Source organism: Phoenix dactylifera, chromosome 3 (genome assembly GCF_051530095.1).
Source record: "Phoenix dactylifera cultivar Ajwa chromosome 3, Ajwa_hap1_PhDact_Kaust_v1.1, whole genome shotgun sequence".
In the NCBI taxonomy this organism is placed as follows: Eukaryota; Viridiplantae; Streptophyta; class Magnoliopsida; order Arecales; family Arecaceae; genus Phoenix; species Phoenix dactylifera.
This window is the reverse complement of record NC_143192.1, coordinates 33398692-33421129: the sequence shown is the minus strand read 5'-3', so window position 1 is coordinate 33421129 and position 22438 is coordinate 33398692. Positions and strand designations below refer to the sequence as shown.

General features: G+C 39.0%; 1 protein-coding gene across 1 annotated transcript in view; it reads left to right on the top strand.

Moving 5' to 3' along the window:
• LOC103716998 (UDP-Glycosyltransferase superfamily protein) overlaps positions 1-20673 on the top strand; it is a 46651-nt gene extending 25978 nt beyond the window's left edge. Inside the window, exons 7-14 of the mRNA XM_008805221.6 lie at positions 2984-3187; positions 3277-3780; positions 3864-4073; positions 11560-11748; positions 15259-15428; positions 19405-19557; positions 19637-19718; positions 19813-20673. Coding sequence (XP_008803443.3) covers positions 2984-3187; positions 3277-3780; positions 3864-4073; positions 11560-11748; positions 15259-15428; positions 19405-19557; positions 19637-19718; positions 19813-20214 — 1914 coding nt within the window. The 3' untranslated portion in view covers positions 20215-20673. The remainder of the gene's footprint in view (positions 1-2983; positions 3188-3276; positions 3781-3863; positions 4074-11559; positions 11749-15258; positions 15429-19404; positions 19558-19636; positions 19719-19812) is intronic.
• The last annotated feature ends 1765 nt before the right edge of the window (positions 20674-22438 follow it).

Sequence of the window (22438 nt, the reverse complement as noted above, 5' to 3'; positions counted from 1 at the left end):
TTAATTTCATTGGTCAAGATTTTGATAATTGTGCATATCAGATTCATCCTACCATCCTGGTATTGGATCAAGATTAACCATCATCTTGACCATGGTCTGCCGTACCGATCGGTACGGGTCGGTACGCGCCGGTACGGTACAACTATATTTTTCGGTTCCGACTATTCGCAATCCTTATCGGTCGGTACCGGCCGGTACCGAACGGCTTGTACCGACCTCAATTTTTTTTGGCTTTTGGCCTGAACTAGCCGAACCGGTACAGTACCGGTTCAGTTCGGTATGGTACCGGTACCGTACCGGTACCGGTGTCCACCGGTACGTCGGTATGGTCGGTACAGCAGACCTTGATATTCTTGACCAAGATAATTGGGATGTTTGTCTGGGTATTGGATCACGGTCACAATGATTAAGATTTCCTACTTTAAAACCTTGAGTGCTAGTTTAAGATGCTCATCATAGATTAGTAAGATATCCTACTTTAAAAAACATGATTGTTATATGTATATATAACTACTGGTTATTGCTAAATTGTGTCAAATATATGGTTTAATAATTTACTTGAAAGTTAATGGTTAGATTTTTGGAGCCAATAAACTTTTTTGCTTTGCAGATGAATGTGGTGTATGAATTATGCACTATGAGCATGTACCATATTGAGGTCACATAATAGAAATAGTCAAGTCATATTATGACAAGCAATAGTTGGGCAAGGTTCAGAGAGAGAGAGCATGTTGATAGAAATGCTTGGTTAGAGGAAATAACTAGCCTTCAGCATTATGAAATATAAATCATAAAGGAGTGGAGAAAACGGTTTGTCATGATCATATTATATATAGTGTTAAAAGCGTACTAAGCCCGTGAAACAACTTTGACAATCAAAAGTGGTGAACTCTCTGATGGATTTAAGGATAAGCTAAGAAAAGAAGTAGAACCCAAAATGCCAATCTGAAAGGCTGGACCAACATATGCCGTACTGGCCCGAACTAGGCGGTACGGAGCGTACCGTACTGATCTGAACCAGACGGTATGGAGCGTACCGTACTGGCCCGAATCAGGCGGTACGGAGCGTACCATACCGGTTCGATATTGGTACCCGGTATGGGCGGTGTACCGACATTCAGTATTTCAAAAAAATTTCGTACCGTGCCGTACCGACACTGTGCTAGTGTAGCACTGGTAGAGATGGCGAACCATGGGCTGGACAGCATGATAGTTTTTGGTATGATTTGTGATGCATTACGTATAGTAGATTGAAGCAAATTTGGGAATATGAGAGATGTGGAGAAGACCATCGAGATCGAGATATTAGTAGCGGTGAACAGTTAGTATGTGCAGGTCTAGGAAGAAGATGATAACTTGAGGCAAACAACCCTTAAACACGCTGTTTTAAAATGAACATGATAGGAGGAAAGATAATATAAGATTGAAGCAAAGGATGCCATATATTCTCATCCCAGAAAACATAGAAGAGAGCTCCAATAATTTCAAAAAAAAAAATGAAAGAAAGACAAGTGTTCGTGATAGAATGTAACCCCCTTTGTAGTCAGAAGCATATGCCTAACATCAAAAGGGTAAACAGAAAGAGAACTAGCTCCGTATCAAGTGTATTCTACAAGCTAGAAGGGATGGCGTATATTTGAAATGGTTGTGCAAGCTTTTATATATTAATCAAGAATTTAGGAATCAACCGTGCTAGTCCATACTAGTATGTTATGTGCCATACAGTCATATAGAATTGGGACCTAGCAACCTGTGTATATTATAAGGTTCTTAGGCGAATTGCTTCAGTGCAATCGCAGCTGAGGGAACACCTGTTGATGTTGCTCTATAACAAGCTTAAAGGTATGAGGACACTTATTCTACTTCTTTTAAATGGGCCTTCTCAATAGGCATGACATATCAGTGTGCCACAGCATAGTAGAATGTGAAATGCAAAACTAGTGGTCGGTGGTTTTGCAATAACCAAATTTGAATCCAGTTACCATTGCCAGCCCTACAAGAGATGTGCACCAAAGCATTGATAAAGTGCTTTGAGTTGGCAACTTTTGGTGTCCTGAGATGCCTAGGTCATTGGAATTCATTGACCGATTGGTGAGTGTTATTGTCAAATATTTCCATATTTTGTCTTCAGAGCTTCAAATTGGTAGCAGGCAAGCAGTGGCTTTCATACCTTTAAACTTTTGAAGCTAAGAATATTTTCATAAGGTCATGGGGCCAACATATACACTTGAAGATTGTGAGCATGGTCTCAAATTAGGGTTCCATATTGATCCCATACAAACTATCATATACATTATTTGACAGCACTATTACATGTATATTCTCTGATGTATATGCAATGAAATAGGCTACTGGATAACTTAACATAGCGTATATTAAAGTTGGTTGATCCTTTTGCTCCTCTGTGATAGTTTGCCCCATCACATGCATAGCAGGATTCCTTATACTTGTGTCACTGTACTGTTTCTCAAGCAGGTCACATTTCCACATTTTGGCAGCCGATCTGGTTCATGTTTTTATTTTGGGTTCAAATAGGTCCATTGGGCTAATTATACTATAAATAATTTACATCTTTTCTTTACTGTCATTGTTCTGGGGAACCTTGACACCAAAACACTTTGCTTTGGTTTAATAGTTTCTGTCTTTCTTCACTCTAACTGTCAAACCATGAGATACTTATATAGTCATATTACAGACTCTCTTATCATGCTGCTTGGATTATCAGGATTCCTGTTGGATTATCTCAGTATAAGTATTAATACATGACTCACGGATTTTTTGAGCAGTTAATTCTTGATGATATATGTTTTTTTTTTTTGGGTTGCATTCTTCACAGTTTGATCTCGCATGTACATTTCAGATTGGATATGTTCTAACGTCAAAACGTTGACTGTTGTCGGACTTGAGAATATTGGCCTTAAGGTCTTTTCTTGTGGAGTTATACTATGTATTAGTGGACTGATCTTTGTTATTGTTGGGACAGGAAATTGCTACTCATTTGGGATTTCCAGAAGGTTCTGTGAGGCAATATGGTATGGATCATGATGTGAACAACTTGCTATGGATGGCTGACTCTGTACTTTATGGGTCTTTTGAAGAGGAACAGAGCTTTCCTCCACTGCTGTTGCGAGCCATGTCATTTGGAATTCCCATTGTTGCCCCTGATCTGACTACAATAAAGAAATATGTGAGCTTAATTCTGAATCAGCTACTGGTTTCATTTTTTCTAAGCATTCTTGATCACTTTTCCTTATTAAGACACTATATGTACTGCAGGTTGTTGATCAGACCCATGGCTTTATTTTTCATCCTAGTGATCCAGAATCATTGGCTACAGCTTTTTCACATTTAATAAAAGATAAGAAGTTGTCTTCTTTAGCTTATCATGCTGCATATAATGCCAGAGAACTTTCTATGAACATGCAAGCATCAGATTGCATTGCTGGTTATGCAAAGCTTCTTGAAAATGTACTCCAGTTTCCATCAGATGTAATGCTCCCACATTCCTTTTCTCCAACCCGGCAAACCTCTTGGTTATGGGACCTTTTTATGGGGGATGAGGAAGAAAGCAATTATCATGTGCAAACTGAAGGTTATCTTCCAAGAGAAAGATCCAGCATTGTATATTTGCTTGAGGAACAATATGCTAAAAATCATATGGATAACAGATCTAGAGTTGAAAATGAGGCTCACACTGAGGACTTCCCAACTCAGTTAGATTGGGATATTGTAAGTGAAATGGAAATATCTGATGACATAGAGAGACGAGAGATACAGGAGGTAAGCTGGTTATCGGCATTTCTATGTTTGATATTTTGTTGAATCATCATTGCTGAAATGATTTTTTTTTTGTTAATCTATAGCTTGAGGAAAGGATGGAGAGAACTTTGGGATCATGGGAGGATGTATACCGCAATGCTCGGAAAGCTGAAAAGCTGAAATTTGAAGCAAATGAACGTGATGAAGGTGAACTAGAACGGACTGGGCGGCCATTGTGTATTTATGAGATCTACAACGGAGAGGGGGCATGGCCGTTTTTGCATCGCGGTTCTATATACCGTGGAATAACTCTTGTAAGCTTTGTTAGCTTAAATAACTTCCCATCTATCAGTTATTCCACTTATTCATATAGCAATTCTTTGATTTCTTGCTATAAGTTAGTATAATAGTCAGAAACCAATTTTTCTGCTACTTCTGACCACCATTTTTTGTTTTAAACTTTTATCGTTAATCTAATGATTCTTTCATGCCCTATTGTCGAATTTTCTATCTTTTATCCGTTTGATGTTGTCATCTAGTTGATGTAATAAATCCTGACTTTAGAGTTGAGATTCCTTTTCTTGTACTCTGCCATTATTGTTGTTTCTTTTTTATAGCTTGTTGCTTCCCCCTTTTAGCTCATGTAGTGTCATTCTGCCCCTATATTGACCTTTCATTATTCTTTCATGCCCGGATGTAGAATTTTGTATCTTCTGTCTGTTTGATGTTGTCATCTAGTTGATGTAATAATTCCTAACTTGAGAGTTGAGTCTCCTTTTCTTGTACTCTGCCATTATTGTTGCTTTCTTTTTTTATAGCTTGTTGCTTCCCCCTCTTAGCTCATGTAGTGTCATTCTGCCCCTGTATTGACCTTTGTAACCATTTATGTGCTTGCACATGTCGGTATGCTTATTGTAGACATTTAATTGATATGCATATTGCAAGCAGTTTTTTTCCTATTTTTTGTTTTGATACTTAGTCTTCTACTATTTGGGGACGTAGGAATTAAATTTTTTTGATTTATTAATTTTAACACGTTTGACACTTTTTTATAGGTATTGCCCTCTCCTGGACCTAAATCACATTAGTGATTGTTATAGGACTTTATTAGAAGTGTGATATGTGGGGACCATATAACGAAAGAATTAAATAACATGTACCTTAAGGCTTTGTTATGCATTCTCAAGTAATTACTAAATTACCCAAGGTATGCAATCTCGATACTGGTGATTGCAGGTACCAATGCAGTATTGTATCGAGTTGAACCATGCCGACACATTACGCAGACGTATACCATACTAGTTCGCTGTTTTTTGCCCTTTTGTTTTTCGATTTTTTGGTTTTTTTAGATTATTTTAATATTTATAGATCTTTAAATTATGATTTTAAGTATTTTTAAATATTATTTTATTCCATATTGATCTCAAGGGACTATATGATTACTTAATGGATGTATTTATAATAATTAAACATAGATTTATCAATAATCCAACACATACAATGCATATTTTTGAGCTTGAAATATATATGCCAAATTGATTTGAATTACAAAATACATACCTGTCTCTAACTTCTCGTGGTGTCTATGTTGTTCATAGACATTGGGATCTTGTCCATACTCGGGGCTTTAAACATGACTCCAGCCCATGTACCATGCCCAATCCTGCATTCAATAATTTGAGCCTCCATGTTTGACACCTTGTTACTGGTCCTCTCTCTGATGTTGTGTTCGCTATCCCACTCCCTTCCGAGGGTAGAAGATCTCGGCAGCAAGATCCAACCTATAATCTGGTTGAGGCTGTGGAGGATAGTAGCTACTCCAATATGATGGCTTAGTCAATAGATATGTTTATGGGTCATACTCTGGTTGTGCAGAATAGGATCCAGTGTATGATAAAGATCTAGGTACATGCAAGGACCCTACTTTGTGTGCTGTCATGAGCTGCAGCAGCATCTTGCCCTGAATCACCTCAAAAGGCCCATCTCCTATATAATATGGCATCCTTGCAGGCCTCACAACGTGTGTCGTGGATTGTATCTTGCATGGCATAAGGACAATGTGACTCATTAGTGAATCGAGTCAAATTAGATGGCTGTCGTATACACCCCCATGTTCATCTTTACCTCCTTGACAATTTTTAGTATCATCACAAGATGATCTGGGCAACTGGTCATCCAAGGATGCAGTGGTCTCAAAATCCAAGTAAACAGTCTCCTCGCCAACCCTCTATGGTGGATCTGCAGCTTTCTTTCCATTCCCTTTTCAATGTTTTGGAACTTGTTCCTACCTTACTGGACAATGAGCCATGATGGCCTGTCCTTAGCATCTCTTTGTCATATCTCTAGATGGATATATTAGGCATAGAACCTTGCGATCTTGATTGGCTCCACCTGACCTCCATGGATGCTCCTACTGCTGGGCATCAGCTAGTTGTGTGGCATGTGTGGCTTTGCCTCTTTGAACTTATCCAAGCCTCCTTTGCTATGACACTAGCAAGTTGAAGGAATGATTCAGACTCATCAAACTCTTGATGCTGTTGCTAGCCTTCAAGTCAACCAATTATGGATCCTCGTCATTATATGCAAAGTCATTATGAAGTGTGTCATCACACTTCAACTCCTAATGGATGATGCACTTCAATCTAAGCTGTAGACTGTAGTGCATGTATACCAAGTCATGCAATCTCTTCTATGTTACACAGTTCCTGTATTTGCTATATATTAAGGAAAAGGTTGGCCAGTTGCGCTCACAGCTACTGGAGGAGATCACCTGACAGGATTCATATTGCTAATGTCTTGAGATTTTTATATGAAATCCCTAAATGTAACCACAATTCAAATGCAAATGCAATCCAGTAAATTGGATATTAGTAATGACTTATTATAAAACTTGAACCAATTAAAGTTGGTGTCCAAAGATACTTGGATCATAACGTCTTTACGCACAATTGCCTTCTCACTAAGATTAAGGCCCTTTGTAAAAACTTTAGACTAAAAGACACATGACATATAACATCATATATCTGCTTGAATTGACAAAGTTATTTTCCCACCTGTTAAATTAGCCTACCTCCTTTAGACATTTGGCATCAATGAGCTTATCAGGCTCCATCTTCTAAATGACATTGCGCAGGGCAATCAATAATTCGTCGTCTATGTCCATTCATTGGATGCTATGTTCGTACTTTGGGTTGAGGTAATAGGCTGTCAGGACATATAACTGATTTCGTTAGCAAACAAAGGATTGTATCATTATATTTTATACAAATAAACAAGCATTGTGGCTTGTATTCGGATTACCTACTAGGTGCAGCTCTCTATCTATCAGGTAATCCTATCTCTCAATGATGTGAATATACTAGTTAAGATATTTAGGATCTACCTGCTTGATCTTGCACTTGGCAGTCATATATTTTTATGCAAGAAGCCCAACTGGGGTTACCTGTTGTTGCTATTCACAATCCTATGCACTTGACATAGGGTTGCGATTGTCATAACTACTCTCTCAGCTCACTTAAAACTGCTGGCTTGTCACAGATCCCTCCACATGACTCCCTTCCATGCCAGCATAGGCATGTCTACCTTTTTTCCACTCTAACACTTATGAATATGTGAAGCAAGCTTGTCTTCTTTCAAATAAGGCTAGAGAGTGCAATTTGTGCATGGAGAAGCAGGTGACTGCCGGACTCAATATATCACCCCCCCCCCCCCCCCCCCAACCCCCCCATTTGCTTCCTTATCAAAGTGAACACTCATGTGTAGTAGTGATAGCTCGGGCTGTCTCCATCACCTGCTTCGTCTTGTGAATCCTGCCTGTCTCCATTAACATCAAGTCTATGCAATAGGCAGCACATGTGGTCCAGAAGATCCATGAATCATGATCATCAGAATATATCTGACAGCCTTGTACTATACCATCGTACATTATCAGTAACCACTTGCAAGACATGCTTCTCTCTTATCTGGGCAATTACCTACTCCACCAAGCTCGGGATGCGTGGGACATCATGCACCTTGTCAAAAGGATCAATTGATTTATGAAAGAATGCCTTTGTATCATAAGATATCAAAAAAATGGTATTCTTCATCTCATGGGTCCTGTCCAACCATCACACATCAATATCACATCATAAATCTCCTACTTGCTCTTGTACAAGGCTATCCTTCTTTTTGGCTCGTCATTTTCATCAAGCAATGCACTATGGATATCCTTGGACCGAGGAGGATCAACATCCTGATCAGTTTCTAGATGAGTTGATAGTAGAAGGGTAGTAGCTGTTATCTACAATATTTACAAGGATGTGGTTGTAGTGGAATCATGAAGTAATAGCTCTCCACATATCCTTTTTTCTATCATTGAGGAGTATAGAATTAATTCTTTGCTGCTTTGAGTCTTTACTGGAGGAGGCATATGGATCTAAATCATGAATGGTGGTCCCTACTGATATATCTTTGGGCTCCTTTCTCTTCTTGCTAGTAAAAACCCCAAATATAGATTATTTAGTTGCTACCTTCGCCCACAACCTTTCTCACAAACTGCCTCCTCATTTAGCTTAGATCTGGCCTAGCAGATTTGGATCTAGAACCCACCTCATACTGTAAGGACCCAAATTATGCATGTGGCTGACAACCTCCTCCCTTTACCAATGATTATTCAGGATGTCTCGAATGACAAGCAAAACTTGAGCCTCCTCCATATCATGTGGATTTATGCCTACGGTCCCTTGGAATTCTAAAATTGTATGGTGTCTCAACAACCCGACAATCAATTTTTCCTTATTTCTCCGAACTGTTTTCCTTGCTATATCTAGAGTCAAGAATATGCTTCTTTATTAATTTTCGGACTTTTTGTTGACTTCTCTTACTTGCAGCCACATGGGGATAACCACCGACCGGATGCTGCTTTAATCTTGTCACCCATGTCCCTCCACTATGCATTGCACCACTTTCACCTTTAATGGTGCCATCCCAAAATCACTATACCATTCTTACAACCTAGATTTGTATCACTGTCTTGAATTTGTTTGTGCAAGTTTGATGAACACTTGTCATAAACCACCTCATTCATTATTATGAATCAAATAAAGTGGATCTATTAAAAATTTATATTTTTAGATTGATTAATGATTTTTATAATTTTATTTCATTTAATACATCTGATAATTTATAAATTATGTAGAGATATGTATGTTGTCCCAAAAAAATATGTGCTAATTACTAATACTCATTAATATATTTTTCATGAACTTTAGTAGATTTAATAATTCTTTAAGCAACTAAATACTTTAAAATTAGACATTTACATTGTATTGCAAAAATTGTTGAATTACTTAATGGAATGCTTCTATATTATTTCTATATTAATATTTAATTATAAAATATCTAAAATTAGTTTAATTCAAATCAATATAGAATCCTATCAGCCATGGTATGCTGAATCGGCCCGTACCGGACCGGTTTGGTCCCGGACCGATCCGGTACAATGGTGGAAAATGGTTTCGGCCCTTTGGGGCCGGAACCGAGCAATACAAAGGTGTATTGGTGCGAATCGGACCGGTTTGCACCGGTACTCGCAAGCGAGCGGCAGCTCGCAGGGATGTGGAAAAACGTGCCTGCGCACGCGACGTCTCGCGGGGAACTGCGCTCGGGCGCCCAGAACCGCGCGGGCGTGTTGGGAGCTGCGCAGACGCACGCCCATGTGCAGAAAACCTATAGATCGGTTTGGTACCGATTCGGTATGCCCGAACCGGTATCGAACTGTTCCGGGTCTCCATCGGTACGCTGACCGGTACTAGTTCGAGTGGGCCCGACAGGGGAAACGCATCCCTTTCTTAACTTAGTTAAGGGTAGTTGTTGTTGGTTAGGTAGATGTGAGGAAAGAGCAGTGCACCTTGCTGCTAGCAATACTACATATATTTTTTTAACACATGGGTATGTCTTAATTACCACCTAATTTTGAAAATTATTTGAATTTGGGCTTAGATTTGGTTTAGCCATAACTATGCCCAAATTCGAACAAATTTCTATTAAAACAAGTAGCATGCATACCCCCAAACATGCCATCATTTTTTATAAATTTTTTGAACATGTGTATTTTATTATTATTATTAGATCTAAATTATATTTTTAATCTAAACAGTTACATGATCACTGAAAAATCATGATTTCTTCTTCAATACATAAATCACCCTTAAATCTATAGCATATCATGAAATCATGCCAAATTGCAAAATTTTGAGATGATTTTCCTGGATTTTATTTTTGCTTATTTTAGGCATAAAAATGAAGTTAAGAAAAAGAAAAATGAGGAGGAGAGAGGGGATTGTACCTTGGATTTGGGCTCAAAACAACAAATTGTCCTGCTTCCCTGTTTTTTCCTCAAAATCTATTACTGAAAGCTCTCATTTGGAAGAAAAGAGAGGAGAAGGTCATCTTGTGGCCTCCTCTCTTATTAGTGAATGGGTGACCGAACCATCCCGAGTTGCTCCAACCTGAGCGGACATACCAACATGGTTCTTGCTAGCTCGAGTTGGTACAGCCCAAACCTATTGGTTCTAGTCAGTTTGGCAGACTGTGAAACTACCTAATTGTGTTGAGTTTGATTTGTTCAATATGGACTTTTTTTAAAGTCAATTTGGAATTTTTCTTCGCAGTTGCATACTCAAGGAAGGTTGAGGCAGATTCTCCATCCGTTGTACCCTCGCCAAGTTGCTTCTTAGATCTTCTCCATTTACTAGGAAAGGCCTCTAGAATTGATAAATAGATATGCCTTGGAAAGACAAAAAAAAAAAAAAAACTGAAGATATGAAATTTGCAAAAGATATTACATCTGCTTATGTTTTTTTCCCATTTGGGAAAGATAAATCAGATCAGATTTATCATGATGGCTTCAATCATTGTTCTACTACTCAAAAATGTGGATTTTCATAGATCTAATCTTAAATTACCTTGATGTTGATAAATCGGATTAGTTTTAGCATGATAGCATTGATCTTTAATCTAATGCTTAAAAAGTAGAGTTTCGCAGATCTAGTGTTAAATTGTCTTGATGTTTTTTGTGAAGCTTCTTTCCATATATATGTAACACAAAAGTTATTTCCATTTTGTATATTTAATGGAGTTAGACTACTCAATAGAAGTTAAATTTTTGTAAAAATATTTAACTATTCCAAAAATAAATAATGGGAATTCAAATTGAAAATTCACGCTGTTGGGTTTGATCTACACCTCTATAAATGGCCAAAAATCATAAATCATTATATTTTGGAGATCTTTAACCTGCATGTGTAGTGACCAGAAAGATGGCTGGTATCAATTGCACTGGAGTGCCCAAATGTACGATAAGACACATAAACTGAAGATACATTTTATTGATCATGATCGAGAATCGAGATATTTTAAAACATGGGTAGATTTGAATTCAATGGGTTTTGATGATTAGGTCATAGCAAAACATAGTAATGTGCTACTAAACCCTTTCATCTTTCTACCCATTTGGTGCTTGTATGAAGGACTACCAAAAACACATGATTTTTCGTTTAAGGCTTTGCAGTGTTGTTCATGTTCAGTATTTTGGATCTTTAAATTAGGTGGTCCATCATTAATATTGAATTATTATATCTTTTACCAAACATTTAATATTTAGTGTTTAGTCCAACTATATTTAATATATCTGTTTATTTAGTCAGTAGATTTTTTTCTTTTTTATTATTTTTAGTGGGAACTATTGCACTATTAGGTTACTAAGTTATTCAACCGTGTGTCCCTTTTGATATTTATGGCCTGATCTGCTTGCTTCAGTTAAGCAGTGCCCAAAGATCAAGAGCAGATGACCTGGATGCAGTTAGTCGTCTTCCTATCTTAAATGAGACATACTACAGAGATATTCTTTGTGAGCTTGGTGCCATGTTTGCGGTCGCAAATAGGGTGGATAATGTTCACAAATTACCCTGGATTGGTTTCCAGTCATGGCGGGCTGCTGGAAAGAAGGTATGTACTGTAATGTAGTTTGAAATGCAGTTAATTCTTTTGTTCAAATACTGTCTAGATTTATAATATTGGAGTAAGTGTCAGTAATTTATTGCATCAGAATTTGATGGCATAAGTTTATTATTGGCAATCATTTGTCTGAAATCTTCTTTATTTGCTTTGATTTTGTTCTTTATCCACTATACAGGCAGACCAGGGTCATAACTGAAATCATGTTTAAATTTATGTAACATAACAAAATGTTCTCTAATTTTCTAATTGAAATTTATTTGTCTTAGAATGTATGAACTTTTCCTTTTTACTCTTTTTCTTTTTTTCTTTCTTTTGTGGGGTTTGAATTTGAAGTGCATCCAGAAATTAAACTTAATCCACTCAAACAGTAATTTAGTGATTTATTATGCTCAAATATGTAATACAGCTGATGCTTAGATGTTTCTCCTTTTCTTTTAAAAAAAATAAAAATCTGTATATACTTTGGTAGGACTGGTGTTTTATTTGAAAGATAAAATAGTAATAGTACATTTTTATATTGCAAAGAAGTCATCCTGGCACCAATTAGATACATGTACAAAAGATTCTCTTTAGTACAAAGAAGTAATCGCATTGATTTCTTATGCAAGTTTTATGGAATTTAACACATGTGAAGCTCATTATTTATTGAGTGGACACAATTGATTCATAGTTTTCAAGCAAGTGGTTGGCCCGTCTGGTACATGTGGTGGAAGCATGGATGGCTGTGATCATATATTATTATAATCTTTTGTTAGCTATGTAACTAAGTAAATGCACTTCCACTTTCATTGGTGCAGATCTCATGATTCTTTACCTCAAATAGAGCAAAATGGAACCATGCTATGTTTATTAATAAAGTGTGTGCTTATAGATGGCTGATGCAAGGGTTTAGGAGATGTGGATTATCAAGGCATGGTAGAGGTAGAGATGTTATTTTGGTCTTTTGACATTGGTGCTCTCAGGCCGCATGGTGCCATGCAAAACAGTAGGAAAATTAGATTATTTTTTCAATGTATTTGCCTCATTTGTTATTTACTGTTGTTTTAGGAAATTAGACATTGTAGTGAACCACGTAAACCTTTTATGTGAAAAGTCATGATAGTGATCTTGTCGCCAAATATGAGAAGTTTCCAACCCGAATCAAGGTTATCAAGAACTTTATTTCCAATATACTGCAACTCCATAACACAAATACAAACAATAATGCCTTTCTTATATTTTTAATATGTTTTGATAGAAGGTAGCAAGGTTCACCGTACTGGTACCGGTAGGCGTACTGATCGCCTACGAGGCCGGTACGGTTCCGGTTCGGATCGGTTTAAATCAGTACCAAACCGGCCAGCTCTTCCCGCCGGAGCCGGAAAAGAAGAAGAGAACAAGAGAGCGAGCGGTGAGGAAGGGAGGGAGGAAAGGAGAGGCCGCCCGCGAAGGGCCGCGGGGGGTGGCAGAGGTCGGGGGAGCGGCAGAGGCTGGGGGGACGGCGGGACGCGGCGGAGGCCGAGGCCGCGGCCATGTCCCTTGTTTTGAAAGAAATAGGGGACGTGGCCATGGCCTCGGCCTCCGCCCCCCGCGGGCTCCGCCACCCCCCCTTCGCCTCCGCCGGCCCTCCGCGGGCAGTGAAAGTTTCTCCTCCCTCCCTCTCTTCTTTGTTCTCTCTCTCATCTTCTTCTTCTCCGGCTCCGGCTGGGTTCGGCCCCGTACCGGTTTCCATGGCTCCACCGTACCGGTTGGTCCGAACCGGCCGGTTCGGCAAACCTTGGAAGGTAGTCTACTAATAGGCTAGCAGCATTTTTCTTTGCATATTAAGCAAGTCCTTGGTGAAATCTCACAATGAATATGGTTTGTGTCACTCCTGTTGGACTAATAGGTCGCACCATTTAGATTGGCGCACATTTAGGGCTTTCTTAAGGGAAGATCACCAATAACCAATATTTCAACAATAATAATATTTAGAAATCAAAAAGCTTGCTATAAATGTACTAAACCTGAAACCAATTTGGTCAACTATATTATAAATTCAATCATCGAAGCAAAATATGTAAATAAAAGAAAAAATCAATTTATTTTTTATCCCATAGATGAACTCTTGTTATTAAGCTACATTAAAACATTTGTAATACTTTGATAGTTTGGTGCCAAATGCAATGGAAGCTCAATCTGAACTGTTAATATTTTTCCATTAGTTAACAAATAGAGACAGTATGATTCTTGATCCTTAGGGCAAATTGTACTGCAATAATGTATTAGTACAATAGTGATAACCAATATATGTACTTCATGTTGGTGGTTATTTATTGATTAGAATACTTGCTTATATGTAAGAATCCCAAATGAAGATGATACAATAAATGTAGATTAGTGTGCTTATTAGATACTTGAAGTGAGCTTAATTATGTGTTCTCAATATGAATCTCAGTATACAGAATAGACTGTAGTGAGTATATTAGTGCAACAGTGATAACCAGCATTTATACATCATATCTGTGGTTACATATGGATTACAGTACTTAGTTCACATATAAGAATCCATATGAATACAATGCAATAAATGTAAATTGGAAGGTTATCCATATCTCTAACATCTCATTTCAAACTATGGAGCAAATGCAAAGTGATCCCTTTTTAGATGCCTGTAGTGAGCTAAAGTATGTGTTCCCATTCATGAGTTGTGACCTATCTTGTAGATCCGACATAAGGAAGCAAGCATGTATGCAAATAAGTTTCCACAAAGCAGCTCCAATGTGCAGGTAGCTGGAATACCACATAGTACATATGCTATATGTTGGTTACTTGTGGTTGGTATTTTGGAAATATTAAAAAAACAAATGAGTTCTCCACATTAAAGGGAAAAAGAATTAGGTGCATGCTTTTTTACACATTTGACATTCCATTTTAGTATGGTAAGACAGGTTAAAGCAAAACAAATTGTTGTCAAGATCTACATCAATCTATGCACAATCGTGTATTGAGCTAGTTAGCATGTTACTGTGTCCAAACAAAATATTTTGTCGACAAGGATTAGAGATTGATTAACATATCATACCATCATCCAATATTTCCTCCTCTCTCATTCATTTCATAACCTCTCTCTTCTTTTTGTATTTGTAGCCTTTATGACCAATTTTTGAGCTTCGTACTATATCTGAACCTTCAGGCTGTTATACAAGGTGCATGATAACAGATTAAGTTCTCTAATTCTATAGATCTGGAGACATTCTCTCACAAGAATGAAGGCTTTACACCCTCAAATTTATACACTTTGTCATCTTGTTTATATGCCCAAAATATTTTATTCTACCAATATGCATACCTATATATTTGTTGTACAAATTTTGTTAGAAATCTTGCTGCTGTCTCACTTGATACCTTAATTTTTCAGGCCTTGGAATGGGCAACTCTTTTCTATTATCATTTGTTTTCTCCTAACTTGATCTTTAACAAAAGCCAGTTAAATGATTAGAAATTTGTTGATTGATGTTCCATCCTTTTGTCAAACAGGTTTCCTTGTCTGATAAAGCAGCAGAAGTACTAGAGAAGACTCTACAATCAGAAAATAAAGGAGATGTCATCTACTATTGGGCACTGATGGATATTGACCAGAAGGATGTGGAAATGGAAGATATTGACTTTTGGTCAATGTGTGACAGCTTAAATAATGGGCATTGCAGGTATCTTCTGTCTTTTCTTTCAAAAAAGATAATTGCTCGACTTCTCTAGGTGTGCCATTTATATGCTTGTAAGCTTTGATTAGGCTATCCAGGTTCTTTATATTGCCTTTCAAATTGTTTCAACTGATTTTTTTTAGCAATATGGAGGCATGTTGGCATGTGCTCCTCCATTGAATTGCTTAAAATTTTATTTTTTGGGTATAGGTATAATGTTCCAACAAAGACAGCATATTTTGATTTTATTTGGCAACTTATACTACGGAAAACTTAATTATGCCTTAAAAATGTTCTGAATTACTCAAAATGTTCAATCTTAAGGGTCTTTGTGAATATGTTTGCGAATAGTATTGACTTAGTATGTTGTTCTTCTTGAAGGTCATTTCATTTTGAAGTATGTTTTCAGTTGGTTGCAAGCGATAGTGATTTTATTTTTTTTTGGATAAAAGGGAGGTGGTCCCCCACCCAGTCACCCAAGGGTGGGTGGGATTTGAATCCAGGTCATTGGATAACATCTCCCAATGACTTTACCAGCTCAACAAATTGGCAACCATACAATGATAACAAGTATGTTAATGCCTTGAGTGTAGGTGGACCTTCACTAGGTGTGTTATCGTGTGAGGAAGCATAGCATCCAAATTATTGAATGAGTCAGACCAGAGATTCGATGATAAATAGAACAAAACTTAAACCTGAAGAGACCTTTGCCTGATGGCATTTTAATATGATACATAGATCCAGAATTATATTCTCTAGAATTTGGAGTTTCATGATCACCAAGTCCTTTGTGCTATTACCATCTTCTATTTCACATCAATGGAGAATGTAAATTGAGTCATTGATGTTACTAATTATTCCATGAGCTTGTATGGTTTACAATATGAAGTTCCTCAAGTGACAATATCTAAATGTAGTTTGTGCTTCCATTGGAAGCATTTATTTACATTTGTCCTTTTTTCACATCATATATTGACATGTTTCCTTCTTTCAAAGTCTTAAAATGTGATGTGTACTAAATGATATTATGTCATGATTGGTTTTTATGCCATAGTTGCACATTTATTCATTTTCAAGAATTACCACAAACAATCTGCTCCATTGATGTGGCACAAGTCTAAAGTGAAGAAGATGAATCTTTGAAAGCATGGACTTGGGGTTCAGATAACTTGTTAGGGTTCAACATTTACTGTCATGCCTCCGACCCGAAATCGCGAGCTGGGGTCGTGGCAACCGCTGCATACTTATAAGAAACTCTCCCCATAAGCATTCCAGGCATTTCAATCACAATTTTATAAAGCAAGTAGTGGAATAAATAATCAATCGAATGAGCCCAAAATTTAAATTACTAAAATCCAAACTTAATGCATCACAAAATTCTAAGAATATCCAATAGTCTTGCATCATACTTTTATAAAATCCTAAAATAAATCGACCAGAATTGTAAAAACTTAATGTCTCCCGAAATAAATGCCCATGCCATCTTAGTTCTTAGGATATGTAAAAACAATAAAATATCGAATAATGAGCTAGACAGCTTAGTAAACAATGAACACTTTAACTAGATAAATAAGGCAATAAGATAATAATAATTTCACAAAATTCAACTTGAAGATTAGAGGTCGTTACCTTGGTTTTGGCGAGATCTCGCGGTGGCACAAAGAACGGACATTGTGGATGGCGTTGAAGACTGAGAGAAGAAGGAATACTCAAGTGAGGAGGCCTAAGATCTGTGATGAGAGGTTGATGGGAAGCTAGGGCGGTCTAAAAGAGAGCCGAGATCCAGCATTAAAGCTTTTCTCGGCATCGGACTCCTACCAGAGTTGATGGAGAAGATGACCCCCATTGGGTGTTTGTCTTCTCTTCAGCACATGTGGTGCATGTGCACCTTAAGTCCGCCTCCAGCATATGCAGAGCATGTGCTGGACTGCATGTGCTGGGCTTAAAATTCCTTTTTTTTAGATTTCTGGTTTTGGGCCTGATGAGTCTTGGGCCAAGTGGGTCTTGGGTCTAATGGGCTTCGGCTGATCCATTTTTTTCTTTTGTGGGCTGAAGTGTGCTTCCGGGCCAGTCAAATGGACTCGGCCCGGTTCATTTTGGGCCGGGTATTACATTTACGTTGATCATATTACTGCAAATATATCAAGTATGCAATCCATTCGTTCATCATGATGCATTGAAAGTAGGGCTTTGGCAAATTAAGTTATTAGTCCTATTATGTTATCCGCTTTGTACTTATCCCACTAATAGCTGAAATATATCAAGTATGCATACGAATGCTTGTTTTTATAAGCATTTATATTGCACCGGAACTTTGCTTGCTGTCTATAATTTTCCCATCAAAATCATCCCCAATTTGGCAACTCACAGTATCAGTTTCCATGTAGTCCTTGAGGACTTGCTAACTCTACTGAGCTCATATGGTGTTTGTTTACAAAGCCTACCATCTTTTCTCGACTTCCATTTGTCTGAATTTTGAGCATGATATTCCAGACTGGAATTACGTGTCATCATTTACCCATCACTTTCTCTGTCTTAAGCCCTATTACCTTTTCTTATTTTTCATGCATGTTATTCTGTTAATTGATTTTTCAGACCGTGTATGTACCATACTTGATTTAGGACTTAAAATGGATCTGAGTGTTGGTCCGAGATGAACTTTTAAATGTATATCTATATTTTTCCCTTTGTACGTATGCACAATGATGTAATTGGATGTTAGTTACCACATTTTGCTTGATTTACTTGCTTACCCCCTCCCCCTCTTTTGTAAGAATTGTCTCAATATAGTGTTCCAATCAACACGCATCTACTTAAGGATGGGGTTTTGTTTTACAGTTTTTAAGTTTACCTGCAGCTTTGATTCATATCCAGTCATTGCCTTTTTTATCTGATTAGGTTAATATTTTACTGGCTATACTTATTGACATCTGAAGCAACAAGGATGAATGCTTTTTTTGGAAATGGAAGGCTTCTGCGATTATCTGTGAATTACCTGTCCCTGACTTGAAATCGATTCTTCAGCAATGTGTCACTGATCTAATCTTTATCAACTTTTTCTGGGTTTCGAATGTAACTTGTACACTGCATCTCCTTTGCCTTGCCATCTTAGCAAAAGAGGATTAATTGTGCCCATTTCTTTGCCCTCCTCTTTTAACCTCAGCCATTTTCTGTATGTTTCTCTATAAAGTTGTTGCACATCTTGGCATAAATGGCATGTTCATCTTCAGTTAACATCCTGCAATCTTAGGTTTTATGCAACATATATAACTCCTAGGCAATTATAGATTAATCTTTAAAGTGTAGTTACCTGATGAAGATGACCTTTTATTTAGATCATCTATGTTCATCACATTCATGAGCATCCAAACCTTCCATGGAATTGTATTAAACAGATTTTAGTGACTGGCTTTCTACCTAACACCAAGCCTTATCAATAAGCAATAGTGCATTGGTAGACCTGGATATGAGGGTCACAATGGGTTTCCTTCGGTAAAAATTTGGCGGAAAAGAATCCATGGCGTTTAAAAGATGAATGCAGTCTCGGAGGCAATCTTCTAAATGTTGTGATGGAGGAATTCTGGTATAATTGCATGCAAGTCCTGCAATTTTGTTTCTCTGTTTTTTTCCTCCCCTTATACATGGGGTAAAATTAATCTAGGAAATAGATCTTATATATTTTCATATTGTCACTACAGCATTTACCTAATGCACAAAATACTGCTTTATTAGTATAGGTATATATTCAAACCAAGGATTGTTATTTATAGTTCAAACATGTACAATCCTGATTCCTGAATATGTGCCAATGCTGTCTTCTCCAGTTAGATTCCGCACATGAAATGTTTTTTTAAAGAAAAATGTTCCTTATCCAGTATCTTTTGGAGGTTAGGAAGAACTACCTGTTATGATCATTTTTAATGTCAGTCTGGAAGTTACATACATGGATTGCAAAGCTTAATGCTATTTCATTTTCTTATAGGGCTGCATTTGAGGATGCATTCAGAAGGATGTATGGGCTACCTGATGACATGGAAGCCCTGCCCCCAATGCCTATTACTGGCGGCCAGTGGTCTGTTCTCCACAGCTGGGTGATGCCGACACCCTCCTTCTTAGAGTTTGTAATGTTTTCCAGGTAAGTTTTTATAGTATGACTTGAAATGCTGTACTTCAAATATTAACATTTGCTTGACACCTTTTCTACTGAATTACAGAATGTTTGCCGATTCCCTTGATAGCTTGAATAAGAATAATAGCAGCACCACTGAATGTGTGCTAGGATCTTCAACATTAGAGGTAGATTAATGTTTTTTATGATGATATTTGAGTTTAGGTGATTGATACTTATTGATACCTGTCTGCCATTTGTTTCCACTCATTGTAATCTCAGAAAAGGCACTGCTACTGTCGGATTTTTGAAGTCCTGGTCAATGTCTGGGCTTATCACAGTTCCAGAAGGATGGTTTACCTCGACCCAATCAATGGGAAGCTTAGAGAACAGCACCCTCTTGAGCATAGGGATATGTGGGTGAAGTACTTCAGCTTTCCATTGCTGAAGAGTATGGATGAAGATTTGGCCGAAGAAGCAGATGATGGCATGCATCCAGTGGATAGATGGTTGTGGCCTTTAACTGGTGAAGTTCAATGGCAGGGAATCTTAGACAGGGAGAGGGAGGAAAGATACAGGCGTAAAATGGATAAAAAGAGAAAAACGAAGGGGAAATTGTTAGAGAGACATAAGTATGGATACAAACAGAAAACCTTAGGGCAGGAACAGAAAGACAAAGCATGATAGCAGGTCCAACCACAATGTTAACCAATCAAAACTAAAAGCTCCAACTTCTATGTCCATATGGAGGTCCAAAAGGTTCATGCAGTTTCAACAGTGATTATTTGCAACACTGCCACAGGTGCAAAGGCGACATCCTTGGTGTACATATATTCTTCCCCCCTTCTCCGCCTTGGATTATGCTCCGAAGGAGTAGAAGAGATAAAGAGCCACGCTGCCAAAGTTTCAGTTTTTTTCTTTTTTGGGTTCTTTTTTCCTATTCTTGTTAACCACCAAGGTAGGAGTACCAGAAAAAATTTTTTCCTTATAGCCAATTGATATTCTTTGATTACTGATACAATGAAGCAGCTATATACAAAGAACTTTTGTTCTGCTCATGTAATCATCGCTTCTTGTACATTCAGGATATTAGGGGTGATTTCCAATGAGAACAGTAATTCTTTGGGGGGAGAGTGATCTCTAGTCTATGGCATTTTTTTCCTTTTTTTTTTTTTTTTTGGTAAAACGGCTACTCATTTCATATAACTCTAACGTGAGTACAACCTGCTAAATCGCGGGAAAGTAAAACATACAAGTAAGGATGAACATCATCATCAGACGTCCAAGTAAAATCTCCGGAATGCCGGGCAGCATGAGAGGCGACCCAGTCTGCAGCCCTGTTCGCCTCTCTGAACACATGTCCTATCTGAACGTCGCCCATTAGCCATACCATCCTACGTACCTCTCTAATGAGGGGATGGCCATCCCCAAACCGATCCGCCCCTCGGAGCCACTCGACAACCACAGATGAATCCCCCTCAAGGCAGACCCGCTCCACACCAAGAACCTGCCACACGTAGGATATACCCTCCCAAGCCGCCCGCAGCTCTACTCCGACCACAGAGAGTCCAGGCGTACGCCGCCCTCCTGCCGCTATCAACCTGCCATGGTGGTCCCTAACCACAAATCCAACCCCTCCAACCACACCATCCACTGACCGACTGCCATTGAAATTTACTTTTAAGATAGCCAAGGGGTGGGGGTACCCAAGAAACAAGGGCAAACCGGGGCGCTGAAGCAGCGTGGAGAGTACCCCAGATGTCCCTGGCTATCCCAGAAGAAAATCGCATGGTAGCCGCAAGAACCTCCCTCGCAGATAGCGTCGCTCTATCCACCACCCTCCTCGGGGGCGACCTCCTCCCCTCAAACAGGCCGGCATTCCTATCCAATCAGATGTGATAGGACAGGTATGCCACCAGAATCCCTACCTCCACAGATCGGGGACTCAGCGTGGAGGCTCTCAACATCTGAATCATATCCTGTGCAGAGACTATCGAGTCGGGTAGTAGGACCGGTGATCTCCTCCATATCTCTCTGGCTCTGGGGCACTGCAGGAGGACATGCTCGATCGTCTCCTCACTATCTGCACACTCCTCACAGCACTGAGAGACCGCCATGCCACGCCGGGCTAACAAGCTCCTCGTAGGAAGGCAGCCCCAGGCCACCTTCCAGATGAATAAAGCCATTCGCGGATGAATCCGCAACCTCCATATCCAGCCACCCTCAATCTGACGAGCTGGCTCCCTACCAATCAATGCACGGAGATCTCTGACCCGTACCCGCGTCCGTCCCGTCGGAACCCATACTAGCCTGTCGCCCCCCCCCCACCAGTGGGAATCGGAATAGACAGAACCGACTCCGCCAATCGCTCTCCAAAGACCTCCCGGACCATCTCCTCCCTCCATCGAGCCCCCTCTAGTGTCAGCAGCTCACTAACCCTGCAGCCAGCTAATCTCGTCACATCAACCGTGGTCGGCATACGGCAGATCGGTATCTCGGTCACCCAACTGTCCTCCAGCACATCAATAGACCGTCCATCGCCTATGATCCATCTAATCTCTGGAAGCACCACCCCAGCTCCAGTGCAAATCTCCCTCCAAATCGGAGAATGGTGACGGCCAGCTCGCACCCCAGGAACCAAGGCACCATATTTGGCCCTCATCAGTGAAGACCACATACCCTCGGGCTCAAGCAAAAATCTAACTGCATGTCTAGCAACTAGTGCCTCCCGCGTGGCCACCAAAGACTGCACCCCCAATCCTCCATATCTAGCCGGCTGGCACACAACATCCCAAGCCACCAAGTGGACTCCCCCTCTGCCACTGCACCTCCCCCAAATAAAGTCCCTAAACAGCTGCTCAAGGGATCTCAGGACTGTAACTGGAATGATAGTATTGGAAAGTAGATA